This window comes from Copidosoma floridanum, unplaced genomic scaffold (assembly GCF_036245765.1).
Source record: "Copidosoma floridanum isolate Cflo_tuat_1 unplaced genomic scaffold, Cflo_Japanese_pri ptg000019l, whole genome shotgun sequence".
NCBI lineage: Eukaryota > Metazoa > Arthropoda > Insecta > Hymenoptera > Encyrtidae > Copidosoma > Copidosoma floridanum.
The window spans coordinates 4,358,965-4,372,508 of NW_028321896.1; the positions used below are offsets into that span (position 1 = coordinate 4,358,965).

The window sequence follows — 13,544 nt, forward strand, 5'->3', positions numbered from 1 at the left end:
GCGTTTGATTATGTATAGGTTTTCTTTTACGATCAGCGGAAATATGATACAATAAGGTGATGTAGTTAGGTTGGTAAAAAAAAAAAAACAAAAAAAAAACAAAAAAAAAAAAAAAAAACGAAAGACATTTTATAAGAAAGAGGAAAAACCAAATAAACTATAATTAGCAAAAAGTTACTTCTGATTTCTCGTAATGTTCAATTTTTTTAGAGATAAGCGTATCGTATTGTAATTAGTTATAGTTGGTTAAGTTGTTAATTGAATTGTTACCAAATGTTAATTTTATTTTTTGCACGATTTCTTAAAAAAATGAACAAAGACTTGTAAAGAAACTTGCAAATCGAATGAAAAATAATGCATAACGTAATCCTGACTAAAATGTCCGAAAAGCGAGTCTGATATATCTCACCTATCAATCAGACTGGGTATTAAATTCGAGATTTAAATAGTGCAAAGATAATGTTAAAGCTGCGTCAGCATTTGGTGCGTCAGAAAAAAAAAGACCTCACTAGTTGTTGCTGTTTTACTTTTGTTAGTCACATGAAACACTTTGTGTTGCACTTGTTGGTTACAAATAACATTTTACGTAATTTAATTTTTTTTTTACCAAATTACATAAAATATCATTTGTAACTAGCAGTTTTATATATACAAAGAAAAAAACAATAAACAATTTTATACATAAAAAAAAAAAACAACGTAATTTTATTTCAGGTCTACAATTGTATTCCGTGCTGTTTTACCCATCTTTTTTTTTCTCCTTTTTTTCTTGTTTGGTTTACTTGGTTGTTGTTTGCGAAAAAATTCACGAATATTTAATTTATTAACTAGATACTGACGCAAAGTCTCAAGGTTTAATTTACCACCAGTGCCGCTTTCAAACACCATACAAATCCTAAGCATTTTTTTATTAATTGTGCTATCACTTTCACTGTCATCTTTATTTTCGTCTTCTTTGTCATTTTCGTACTTTTCTCCAACAAGAAGAGTACAAACTAAAATTGGCTCCTTAGTATCTATAGCCGTATCTTCGTTTTTTGTTAATTCTAAATCAGTGCCTTTTGATGATTTAGTTGCGTTATTTAAATCAGCACTTTCGTCTAGGCATTGCTTTTTTAAAGGTGTTCCACACATAAACATACGTCGTTTTCTTCTCGCATGAGTCCATGTGTCACTATAACTTTTGAGTTGACAAGCCCAACAATCATCATCATCTAATTCTATTTCTTTGATTTCAATCTGCAATAAAAATGACTTTAATTGATGATACTCTTAAGAAAAATAATAAATATGTTATATCATAAAAATTGGTTAATTGCACACTTTTATAAGTAAACTTACTTGTAATTCTGTTATCCATGTTTTTAAGGAAGAGACAACTTCATCTAGACAACTCATGTTTTCTTTGGCAGGAAAAACTATTTCCATAGATTTGTTTTTCTTTATTTTCTGTACTTCAGTCCTTGTTCTTATCACAGGTGCAGTCTTTAAATTTATTTCTTCTTGCAGTGCAAATGTCCAAGCTATCCCCCATCTGCAATAAAACCACGGTCGTTAAAAAAAAAAATTTTTTTCGTTCATTGCAGAATATACCATGTACCTTTTAGTAAAACCTTGGCAGAACTCTGTCCAAGTGCTATTATGAATGTTACTTTTTGACAACTCAGCCCTTAAAAAACCTAAGGTACTTTTTTGGCCGAACATGGTAGTGTAAATTTTTACTTTGTTCTTGTGCTCAAGGCTTTCATTAATTAAGCGTAAAATAAATTCTCTTTCACCACCTTTAACTGATAGTTCCCCTTCATTACCAGTGGGTGCATTCCTCGGTGGTTCCAGTTTGATTTTCTTTCCCAAACCTTTGTCAGTCTTGAAAAATGGCGGATTACACATTAAAAAATCATATGTATCATTTTTTTGCATAATCTCTTTAAGGATTGATTCTTTATTGACCAGAACAACTGCAACGTGAAAAAAATAAAGTTGAACATTCTCTTTTGACTGTAAGTAAGCTGTTTGTATATCGAGTACCTTTAATGAGGTCTTGTAAATTGTTGTTTACAATATTTTTCAATGCAGAATCAACACTTTCAGGATCTATTTCTGAGGCAATCATATTGCTTTTATAAATTTGTGCAAAAAGCAAGGGATATATGCACAAAGCACCAGTACCTGAGGTGTACGCAAGAATTTTTACTAAAACTTTTTAAGCATGACACAGAAAAAAAAATCTTTGCAAAACATACCAATGTCTATTCCATGAATAGATGTCAGATCATCAATACCAATATGTTTTAAAAGATCTTCAATCCATAAAATATAATTCAATCTTAATGGCAGCGCAGGTACTAAATGCTTCGGAGGTATGTCTACATTTAACTGGAAGTCATGGGCCAGCAGCGTTTTGGTCAAAACTCTTAAACTTTCTACATCTTTGAAATTGATTTTTACCTTTCCTGACACATCCTATAGAGAAACAAAGGATTCGTTATGTGCTATTATCGTTTTGAAACTAGTAAAAAAAAAAAATACTTAACTTACAGTAATAGTAATCTTGCGGAATCCAGGATACAAAATAGCAAGTTGCTTGAAATTCGGTTCCTCTTTGTACCTGTTTTTCTCATGCATAAATCGTCTTAAAGACATTTTCTGTACAAATATGTCTCTTTCACTTAAACACAAACAAAACACTTAATAAATACGTATGAGTTATTAATTTGGTAATCATTAAACATATACTCTAATTGTTTTTTTTCGCGAAAAGTACTGTACGTACTACGTTTACATATGCTGACAACTTGCAACAATACTTATTTGACAATATTTTAAAGAAATTGAGGCACTACTTACTATGAAAGGGATTGGCCAATGGCTAATTCAATTTACAATCAGTACTTATATCATCTGTAGCGATGCTAATTCAAAACTAAAAAAGTACCATACTTATTTCTTTTGAAAGAAATTCACTAAGAAAACTTACTAGGGCTGAATATCCGTGGCGGAGGGTCTATTGTAGCCGATCTACTAGACCGGTAGACCCTCCGATCATTTCCTATAAATTCACTAAGGGTGTATTCCGCAAATGCTGCCAGCAGTTAAGTTACGTAGGTCGTGGTAACGCCGCATGGTCGGGTAGCGCTAGCGTCAACCTGTACTAACTGTCGGTGGGTTCCGCATGTCAACAAACTTTGATATTTTTTACTGTTTTCTCTCCCATGCCATCTGATATTTCGGAGTTTGTTGACATGCGGAACCCACCGACAGTTAGTACAGGTTGCCGCTAGCGCTACCCGACCATGCGGCGTTACCACGACCTACGTAACTTAACTGCTGGCAGCATTTGCGGAATACACCCATAGTCCGCAGGCTAAGTATACGTCCTTAACCGCCTTTTTCACTAACGTTTAGAATAATGATTGAGACAATCAATGATTGTATCATGAGTTTTTGTATAAAGTTCAATTTATACAAATAAGTTGGTAAATATAGGCACACATGATTAATATTTAAACATTTTAAGCTGTATAAATATATAACATAGATTCCAAATATGCATTATTACCGCTGGAATATGCTAACAAAACCAAATATCCGTCTTTCTCACCCAGCAAAATAATAGGTATCTGTATAATCCTGTATCAATTTATTGCACACATGCGAAATGTTCAATGACAGTAAACAATGACATAATTTCAAACTTTACTTTTAACTCTTCATTTCACACGTAATTTTACAATGCAATTGATAAATTATTATTCATACAAAAGTATTAATATTCTTATAGGAGGTCGATTTTCAGGCAAAAGATTATTTGTAAACTTGCCGTAAACAGCACAGCCAATGTCAACTTTTTATTTTCTATCTACACAACTAGTTGCGGCTGGTTTTAGCGTTTCAGATTTCTAAACTAAAAAGTGGCCCTAAAATTCTGAAGGAAAGCTTTAGATATTTTAGGCCCCAGAGCCATGTTGTCAATTATAAACCAGCCGCAACTTATTAGACAGATACAAAATGAAAATTCAACATTTTCTGTGCTGTTTGCGGCAAGTTTACAATTTATCTATTACTCGAAAGTATACATATATAGGAGGTTAATATTCGTATAAAATATACACTGTAAACTTGCCGCAAGTAGCACAAACATCGTTAATTATTTATTTTGTATCTATTTCAAAAGTTGCGGCTGGTTTATAAGTGACTAAATGGCTCTAGGGCTAAGCTGCCTAAAGCTCTCCTTCAGAATTTCAGAAGCAATTTTTGGCCAAAAAAATCACGACCGCTAGATGGCGCTGATCCTAATGATTATAACTACTTATAGTAGAGCCATTTAATCAATTATAAACCAGCCGCAACTAATTTCGTAGATACAAAATAAATAGTTAAAGATAATTGTGCTACTTGCGGCAAGTTTGCAGTGTATGTTTTATACGAATATCAACCTCATATATATTTATACTTTTGGGTAATAGATGAATTGTAAACTTGACGCAAACAGTGCAAACAACGTAAACTTTTTATTTTATATTTATGAAATTAGTTGCGGCTGGTTTATAAGTAATTAAATGGCTCTAGGGCTAAGCTGCCTAAAGCTCTCTTTCAGAATTTCAGAAGCAATTTTTGGCCAAAAAAATCACTACCGCTAGATGGCGCTGATCCAAATGATTATTACTACTTGTAGTAGAGCCATTTGATTAATTATAAACCAGCCGCAACTAATTTAATAAATACAAAATAAAAAGATAACATTGTTTGTGCTACTTGCGGCAAGTTTGCAGTGTATATTTTACACCAATATCGACCTCCCTTATATTTACACTTTCGGGTAATAGATGAATTGTAAACTTGACGCAAACAGTGCAAACAACGTAAACTTTTTATTTTGTATTTATCAAATTAGTTGCGGCTGGTTTATAAATGATTAAATGGCTCTAGTATAAGTATAGTAATAATCATTTGGATCAGCGCCATCTAGCGGTAGTGATTTTTTTGGCCAAAAATTGCTTCTGAAATTCTGATGGAGAGCTTTAGGCAGCTTAGCCCTAGAGCCGTTTAATCACTTATAAACCAGCCGCAACTATTGAAATAGATACAAAATGAATAATTAACGATGTTTGTGCTGTTTGCGGCAAGTTTACAATTTATCTATTACCTGAAAGTGTAAATATAAGGGAGGTCGATATTGGTGTAAAATATATACTGCAAACTTGCCGCAAGTAGCACAATTATCTTTAACTATTTATTTTGTATCTACGAAATCAGTTGCGGCTGGTTTATAATTGATTAAATGGCTCTACTATAAGTAGTTATAATCATTAGGATCAGCGCCATCTAGCGGTCGTGATTTTTTTGGCCAAAAATTGCTTCTGAAATTCTGAAGGAGAGCTTTAGGCAGCTTAGCCCTAGAGCCATTTAGTCACTTATAAACCAGCCGCAACTCTTGAAATAGATACAAAATAAATAATTAACGATGTTTGTGCTACTTGCGGCAAGTTTGCAGTGTATGTTTTATACGAACTTGCCGCCCAAAACATATGTATCGTTATTTTTTAATTTTATAGCTTTATCATGAGTTGCGGCTAGTTTATAATTGACTAAATGGCTCTAATCCTGATTGCTCTGATTGAGAATTTTAGGAGCCACTTTTGGCCAAAAAATAAAGACCGCTAGATGGCGCTGATCCAAATAATTATTACTACTTACAGACCTTACAGTAGAGCTATGTAGTCAATTATAAACCAGCCGCAACTGATGTTACAGATAAACAATAATAAGTTGACATTTTTTGCACTGTTGGCGGCAAGTTTACAATTTATCTTTTGTCCAAAAATTGACCTCCTATATATTCATACTTTTGGAGGAAGATTTTCGGATACAAGATCAATTGCAAGCTAGCTGCAAATAGCACAAACACTGGACACTATAGACCTAGTAAATTTCTACCAAGTGAGTGTAGGGTCTAATAGATCGGCTCCAAGACACCCTCTGCTCCGGACACCAGTCAAGTAAATGTTCTTAGTGAATTTTCAGGAAGTAAGCGTAGGGTCTAATAAATCAGCTCGAATAGACCCTCCGCTGCGGACACCATAGCCTCGCAAGTTTTCTTAGTGAATTTCTACAAAGTGAGCGTATAGGGTCCACCGGAACTGCTCCAATAGACCCTCCGCTACGGACACTGTAACCTCGCAAGTTTTAGTGAATTTATAGGAAATGATCGGAGGGTCTACCGGTCTAGTAGATCGGCTACAATAGACCCTCCGCCACGGATATTCAGCCCTAGTAAGTTTTCTTAGTGAATTTCTTTCAAAAAAAAAATATGGTACTTTTCAGCTGCTTTTCAGTTTTCAATCAGCATTGCTAGATGACGCTGACCGTTTTTAATACCACCAATTCAGCGTTGGGTACCAATTACCAATACCAATTCCAAACCCAACTTCTGCAATTTCTGCATACAGTTTTTCTTTGTTTTTGTCTGTGACCTGAGGCACTTGCTGCCGTTGCTGGGCACTGCAATACATGTATCAACTAATAAAGATTTAAATAATAACGCATAAGCGTCAGGTGTCAGATATATTTACCACTTTTTTTTTCTATTTCACGACGAAAAATAGTTTTGTCGAGTAAGTATTCATCAGGTTAAAAAATAAATCTTAGCTACATCAGCAGTATGTGGACGAACTCACCCCGTTCTCCCCTACAAGTTGTATTCTGCTATTATTTCTGTTCTCTTATGATGACAATGGGCGTTAGCTAAGTATAAGAAGTATAGCTTAAGCCTATATATAGGTGTATCGGTGTATGAGAGTTTTCCAGCTCTCTTTCTCTTTTTTGTGACTACTGCAGCCTGTTGCTGCTCAATTGCTCATCAGTACGGCACGATACATCGCACCGATACGGTCAGTTAATAACTTGGTACTTGATACCCCGTGTACTTAACAGCTAACAACTACTCGGTACTCGGTACGCTTATTTAAATTATATGTTTAGTAGTGCCCCAATTATGTGACATTATGTGACATTATGTGACAATATGTCCTAGATCACCTGTTGCTCCCTCGTATACGGACAATAGCTACAGTGTTTGTTATCAATATACCTTTTAATAACGCGGACGAGTGTGTGTGCATTAAAGCGAGATTAACAAGTGCGCGACATCGGATAGAAAAAAAATAAAACAAATAAGAAATTAAAAAACAAAGGGAGGAAAGATGACCCACTTGTTGAAGAACATGTCGAATAGCATCTGGCACGCATTTTATGCACTACAGCAAGACGGTCAGATGCAGCCGGGCATAGTCGCTAAATCAAAGCTCAAAGTAAGTAAGAAAAGTTGTAAAAAATACTTATTATTTACCATCCGTTAACTCCCCTTTCATTTTGATAAATCACACTAAAGAAAAAGAAAATCGAGCTATATCGAAACTCTGATGAGAAATCGTGTATCTACTATTAAGTATATTGTTACAAGGTAAGGTAAGAACGTTAGTATTTAGTATACTTGTAAGTTTATTTACAATCAAAGTTGTTTCGTTTATTCATATATGTATATATGTTTGCCTATCCGTAAGTGACTCATATCTTGTAAAAGTAAGTACCTAGTCGTTGCGACAACAAATGAGTTTCACGTGCGCTTTTTTTCAAACGTCCGATGGCCACAGAGACAACTACTTTATTCCTTTATATACTTACTTACCAAATGATTCATCTCTCGCGTTTACGAAGAATCATGCGCTAGGGAATTACATTTGCGCTGATGCTGCTCTCCTGCACCAGTCGTGTTATCAAGATTGATCGTCCGAGGCGCGAGTTATTATGATTATGCGCGCGTAAGTAGTATTATCACTGTAGTCCCACTAGTCCCCCTTTTCTAGGGTACACCACGGATATTATTGTTAATCCGGTGACACTTGCTCATGGTACATAATATATAACTATTATGGATGGAATAAGTAGGTACGGAATTTTCCAGGCTAACGAAACGCGAGCGTTTCAATGAAAGGAAGGTCATGAGAATTCGGGAAAGCGTGCGTTTCGATCATAAAGGCTTTGATAATTTAGATAAGAAAGGAAACTTTCATGCTTTCCCCTTATCTCTGTAAAACTTGATAATATTTTTAGAAATATATAATACCGATCGATAACTTGGGTCGGAGCTGTCACTGACATTTGTCATACTTATAACATGTTTGTAGACGGTTTTTTTAACGATACATTAATATTAATGTGCTGGCTTTTTTGATGATATGTTAACGAAAACGGAAGCATTTTCGAGATGATGTTTTGTGTCTATTTATTTTTGTTTCACATTTGATTCCAAGTTGGTTGAATCTAGGATAAATAATCTTTTGCTTTTCTTTTTCATTTAAACCCGATCAAATCACACATGTGTTTATTGCAGGTTTTAACAGCAAACATTGGAACCCTCATGGATCTTCACGGTGTAGAAAAAGGTTTGGATCATTACCGGAGCACCTTAACTTTGAATTTTGAGCAATTCATCTACTACTTACAAGAAGAGGTACATATGCATACGTGCTACACAATCACTCCCTCTTAAAAAAATCTTTAAATCGATCAATTAACTACGATATTATTGTGCACATAACATTTTTAGGTATTCTCATCGTTGACAGATGCAACGACTCGGCAAAAGTATCGAAACTTGCAGGGAGGGATCGACGAGATATGTTGGCTGGTTTGCCACAAAAGTTACTTGGACAGGCCGCAGGCAATTTTCCGTGATAACAGCGTTTACCAGTTGTTCAGAATATTCTGCCTCCTTGCCGAAATGGAAGCCGACCCAATGGACACCTCTCATCTCGTAAGCTCGAAAAATTTTTCTTTCACACGATTGTTCATACGATGAAGTTTACTTATCGGGGTAAGATACATAATTTTCATCGAATTGCGTTTCTACTGGAATTGTATGTATAAAAAGAAAAAAAAAAAATCTGCACATAAGGGGTGCATTATAAAATTTCTCTTACTACAGATAATAATTAATTTTATTTAACGCGTTTCAGGTAACTATGCACAGCGACGAGTTGTCTCGAGTCGCTTCGCAGTTGGTGACGTCGTTGGGACTTCATTGGGATGCTGAGGATTTTGCAGCGCTATCATCGTCGATCGGAAGGTTTAGGTATGCTGCAGGAAAAAAATTCCTTTGAAAACATTATGGTAATGGATTTGAGCATTTTATTAATAAATGCAGATTTTCCCACAGATTTGCGATATTTTTGGCAGTTCTGGAATCAAAGTACAGCGGTGGAAGTTCCTCGGACATTGACGGCCTGACGGAGGCGATCGACGATTTGTACGAAACATATGTCGAAGACGTGATTAAAAAGGTCCTTTATCTCCCGCGTTACGTTCAATTGAGGCCATTTCGCAATCACTCGCAGTTATACACATGTACATTGTCATTGTAGGGTTACTTGGGAAGAAAGAGCTTCCTCCTTCTGCCGAGCCAAAAGTGCTCGTGGTACGTTTTGCGTCCTGGCGAGTTGTCGTACTACAAAGATTCCCATCAGAAAGAGCCCTGCGGCGTGATATCGCTCACCACGAATTGTTGGGCGGACGCGGTGACAATTAGCGGCAAGCCCGACAGGCGATTTATCCTCAATATGCCGGAACAGAGGTGTGTCGAGCTGATTGCCGAGGATCATCGGGGTAGGTTGCAATGGATGTCGGCTCTGCAAATTGCCATCCAGCACTCAAACAAGGAAATCAGCTATCAGAGAAGTTTGGCCAATCAAAGGAGGTCGACGCGCCAGGTACTTTTACAATTTATGGTATAAATAGCTTTCTTTGCGTTTTTTTCCCCTGTTTTTCAAGCCGTTGGCTCATGACTTTGGGATATTCCTGGTGTGTGTTGCGCAAACAGGCGAGCAAGCAGGAAAAGGAAGAGACGCGACTGGAGCTGCAGCAGGAGCGCCAGGCGAGAATAGCCGCCGAGGTTCAAGCGAAAGAACTAACGGAACTGTCGAAGCAAGAGTTGGCCAAAGTTCAGGAATTGGAGGAGCTTAAGCAACAACTGGAAATACGCTTGTACGAGGAGAAACAGGCTCTTAGAGACGAGGAAATTGGTAAGTTATTGAACTTTTTCTTTGTTTTTCATTATAAATATCAAAGAAACAAATAATGTAACGGTTGATCCTGCGTACGTTGGCAGTCAGGAGCTTACAAGGGAGATTTTTGCGCGAGGAGTGGGAGAAGAGGGAAAAACTGGAAATTTTGCAGCAGGAACAGCAGGAGCTTTTGGAATTGGAAAAACTCAAGCGACAGGAGTTCGAATTGAAGCAGCAGGATAACGAACAACGATTGCGAGGTACAAGAAAAACAAACAATCTAGTGTATAATGAGTATTTGTTTACATTGTATATAATACCTCGATTTTTTTCCCCCAAGATGCCGAGTTGCGTCTCGAGCAGTTGGAGGCGGAAAAACAAAATCTCAACGTTGAGCTACAAACGGCTATACAAAAAGCGAGGCGAGCCGAAGAGGCGCAGATCCTCTTGGGATCACAGCTAGCCACGACCAAACGAACGCAGAGCTTCAAATCCACGGTGAAAGAGAGACCACTGGTAATAGATAACAGGATGATGCCGTTGCAGAAAAACTGTTGACAATTGGTGGTTGTTGTGTGATTGATTGATTGATTGATAATCTCGAGATTATCGCGGAAATTGATCATTGAAATTGAGCTCGAATAATTCAGGGTAAATGTGTTCAGGATGGGAGCTATTGTTCATCGTTATATCGATATATTTTTGAAATTGTTTTCGCACACCAAATCAATATCAACGACAAGCAAACATAGATATATTTTTAAGTGATAAGAGTATTTAATATAGGAAGTACGTGTACTATTCCATTTTGTTATACACCTGTAGCGATTAATAAATATTTTCGTATGCATTTATAAGGTATTGAACCTACATGTAGATACATCGATGTATCTGGATTATATTGAAACATTTGATAAAAGTCATTAATAAACCATTTTTTATCATGATTATTATTATTGACGATTATTATTATTGACGAAATGCGTTCCTACATTACTGTAACCAATGAAACAACAATGATCGACTGATAAAGACTGAAGTATTTTGTAATAAATATTGCATTAATAAATAATTGTGCTACCCATTATTTTTCATCCCGATGTATGTATAACGACGTTTTGAAGAAATCACGTCAATTATCTTCAATGCGAGTTAGCGCGCAAACGAGCTAAAGTCATGGAAATCGGAGTATTGATCAAACTTGTACTCGTGAGACCAAAGTATCTTGCAAGACACATTTTCCAAATAAAGCATTCTTGCTTTGAAAAAACGAAAAAAAAAAAAAAAAAGAAAAAAAAAAGAAACAGAAATTTCAGAATTAACTATTTAAATGCCACCGAAAAAGAAAGGCAAAGTTTCAAAGCTTGCTCGGATGAGCGATGAGGAACGCGCGAGGTATTTGCAGCATCGCGCCGACCTTGAATTGGAAGCTCGACGGCGCAAACAACAGCTGATAGCACTCTTTGCCAAGGTACTATGCATAATCACGAATAAAGTTGAATAATATTTCTATTGTTTGTTAATACTTATTTTTTAAATTACCATTATTAACATCGTAGAATAAATTAAAACGCGAAGAAGCTTTTGCGCGCATCAACACCGCAAAGATAAACGAACAATGGCGAACGAGCTTGCGAAAAATGAAGTGTATCGAGTTGAAGGACGAAGTGAAACATCTGTGCCAAGATTTCGAGGAGCAACTGAGGACAAAGGATGACTTGATCAAGAAATTGTACGACGAGCTGGTGGACGCGGATTTCGATCACCGCCGATTTCAGGAAGCTCACATGATGGTTCTGGACGAGATCATAGGTCAGTCGATTTGTCGAAGATCGTGTGATTTACCGTAAGTATGAATTAATTTTGCGAGTTTCTTCGTAGAAAGGGGCAAAGAGCGGATCAATTACCTGCACAACAATTACACCAAGGCAGTCGAGAAGGTCCGAACGGTGGACTTGGAAGACTTGAAGTATCACAAGCTAAACATGAAAGATTCCATACTTCAATTGAAAACTATTATATTTGCCAGAAGTAAGAGCATAGAGAAGGAATTGTCAGAATTGCAAACGAAAAACGCCATCAATATTCACAGTATTGTGCATTCGGTGAATAGCCTCCGATTTTTTTTCTCTTGTAGCTGTCGATTTGTAGCTATAAAATTATTATTCAATGATTAAAAACTATCTATAATAAAAGGGCATGGCTATTTTTTAAAAAATTATAGCATAGTACAGGATAGTTCTTATCATTGAAATTTTACCAAAGAACAAGTGAAAGGGAGATATTACATGTATACATACATACACACCAAATATAGATTGAATAATTATATTTCCCTAATACACAGAAAGAAGAATCGATACAAGATTTACGGCGCAACATATATTCAAAATTGGAAAGACTGTGGCAGGAGTTGAATAACACCATAACGAATTACGAAAGATCGACCGAGGCCAAACGAAAGCATTACGAATGCCTGAAGGAACTCGACGACATACATCAGAACGAAGTTTCGCTATTTCCTCGAACGTTTGCACAGCTGAGAGAGACTGCGGAATGCCTGAGAAAAAACAACCTGAGATTGAGCCAGGACAGTGAAGAGACCATTGAAAGTATGAGGTTGCAGTCGGAGCTGCTGGCCAGACGCTTGCAGAAGATGAGACTGGAAATCAAAACGTGCCAGTCTTTGGATTCGATGCAGCTAAAGCGCCTGAGTGTTCTGAGTGCCGAAGTCATCAAGGTAATCTTCCTTTTTTTGCATACCTCCGCTGAAAGCTTGTGTGTTTTCTACCACATAACCTTGACAATTCTAACAGTAAAACACAAACTTTCGAGCGTATTTACGAAAAATAAAACGTTTACGCATCTTGGTCGGAAAGTAAACTGTAACTGCCCATATGGCCGATTGCTGGCCGAGCCCAATTAGTTTACCTCCCGACCTATAGGAACGTAACTAGGTGTTTCCTTTTATTTTTTCTCACATATGGCTCATATACAAAAGCGTAATCTTTTTAATGAATTTAGCCATGTTATAAGTACATCTAACTAATAGTGCTGTACTGAAAATTTTGTTTCAGAACTTGGAAAAAATAGTCAACAAAGCTGAGGAAATTCAAGTGATGGCAAAATTGTGTTCCGATTTAGAGCCGGATTCGCTAAAGATTAAAAAATATTCGTTAAAACATTTGGGAGACTCCACAACAGACTTGATGAAATTAAATGAAGAACCATTTGGTTTTCTTCGTAAAATCGAAGGTTTTCGGTACAATGTGTGTTGCATTAAAGAAGACAACATATTATTGAAGCAAAAACGCAATCACCTTATTGAAGAAAATAATCGGTTGAAGCATTACTTGAGAACTTATTTGTCGTCTGTTTCGCGAATACCAACTATTAGACCACGTACACGAGCTTAGAAAAAAGTGTTGATTATTGATGTTTTTGTAATCATTAGGCAAATTACAAATGAAAAATCTACAATGT

At 36.3% G+C, this 13,544-nt stretch overlaps 3 protein-coding genes across 5 annotated transcripts; 2 read left to right on the plus strand and 1 right to left on the minus strand.

The window, feature by feature from the left end:
* Window positions 1–692: 692 nt before the first annotated feature.
* On the minus strand, window positions 693–2,912 carry LOC106642135 (U6 small nuclear RNA (adenine-(43)-N(6))-methyltransferase). Its single transcript, XM_089593616.1, has 7 exons — window positions 2,848–2,912; window positions 2,539–2,668; window positions 2,244–2,463; window positions 2,029–2,169; window positions 1,601–1,958; window positions 1,342–1,534; window positions 693–1,239 (listed from the first exon to the last, which is right to left on the minus strand). Exons 2-7 carry the CDS (start codon window positions 2,641–2,643, stop codon window positions 706–708), a joined length of 1,551 nt encoding a protein of 516 aa, XP_089449742.1. The 5' UTR covers window positions 2,644–2,668; window positions 2,848–2,912; the 3' UTR covers window positions 693–705.
* A 3,711-nt stretch (window positions 2,913–6,623) lies between these two features.
* On the plus strand, window positions 6,624–11,002 carry LOC106642125 (differentially expressed in FDCP 6 homolog). 3 transcript variants are annotated; one of them, XM_014356785.2, is made up of 9 exons: window positions 6,624–7,310; window positions 8,393–8,512; window positions 8,609–8,815; window positions 9,018–9,133; window positions 9,218–9,341; window positions 9,423–9,785; window positions 9,878–10,079; window positions 10,166–10,321; window positions 10,402–11,002. In XM_014356785.2, the coding sequence occupies exons 1-9, from the start codon at window positions 7,203–7,205 to the stop codon at window positions 10,617–10,619; spliced, it is 1,614 nt and encodes a 537-aa protein (XP_014212271.2). In that variant the 5' UTR covers window positions 6,624–7,202; the 3' UTR covers window positions 10,620–11,002. The 3 variants fall into 3 exon arrangements, with proteins under 3 accessions (XP_014212271.2, XP_014212272.2, XP_089448835.1); XM_014356786.2 differs by having other exon boundaries at window positions 9,423–9,767; XM_089592709.1 differs by lacking the exon at window positions 6,624–7,310 and adding an exon at window positions 7,528–7,820.
* A 382-nt stretch (window positions 11,003–11,384) lies between these two features.
* LOC106642138 (dynein regulatory complex subunit 2) lies at window positions 11,385–13,500 on the plus strand. The gene is made up of 5 exons (XM_014356803.2): window positions 11,385–11,532; window positions 11,621–11,873; window positions 11,943–12,166; window positions 12,409–12,801; window positions 13,139–13,500. The coding sequence occupies exons 1-5, from the start codon at window positions 11,392–11,394 to the stop codon at window positions 13,475–13,477; spliced, it is 1,350 nt and encodes a 449-aa protein (XP_014212289.2). The 5' UTR covers window positions 11,385–11,391; the 3' UTR covers window positions 13,478–13,500.
* The last annotated feature ends 44 nt before the right edge of the window (window positions 13,501–13,544 follow it).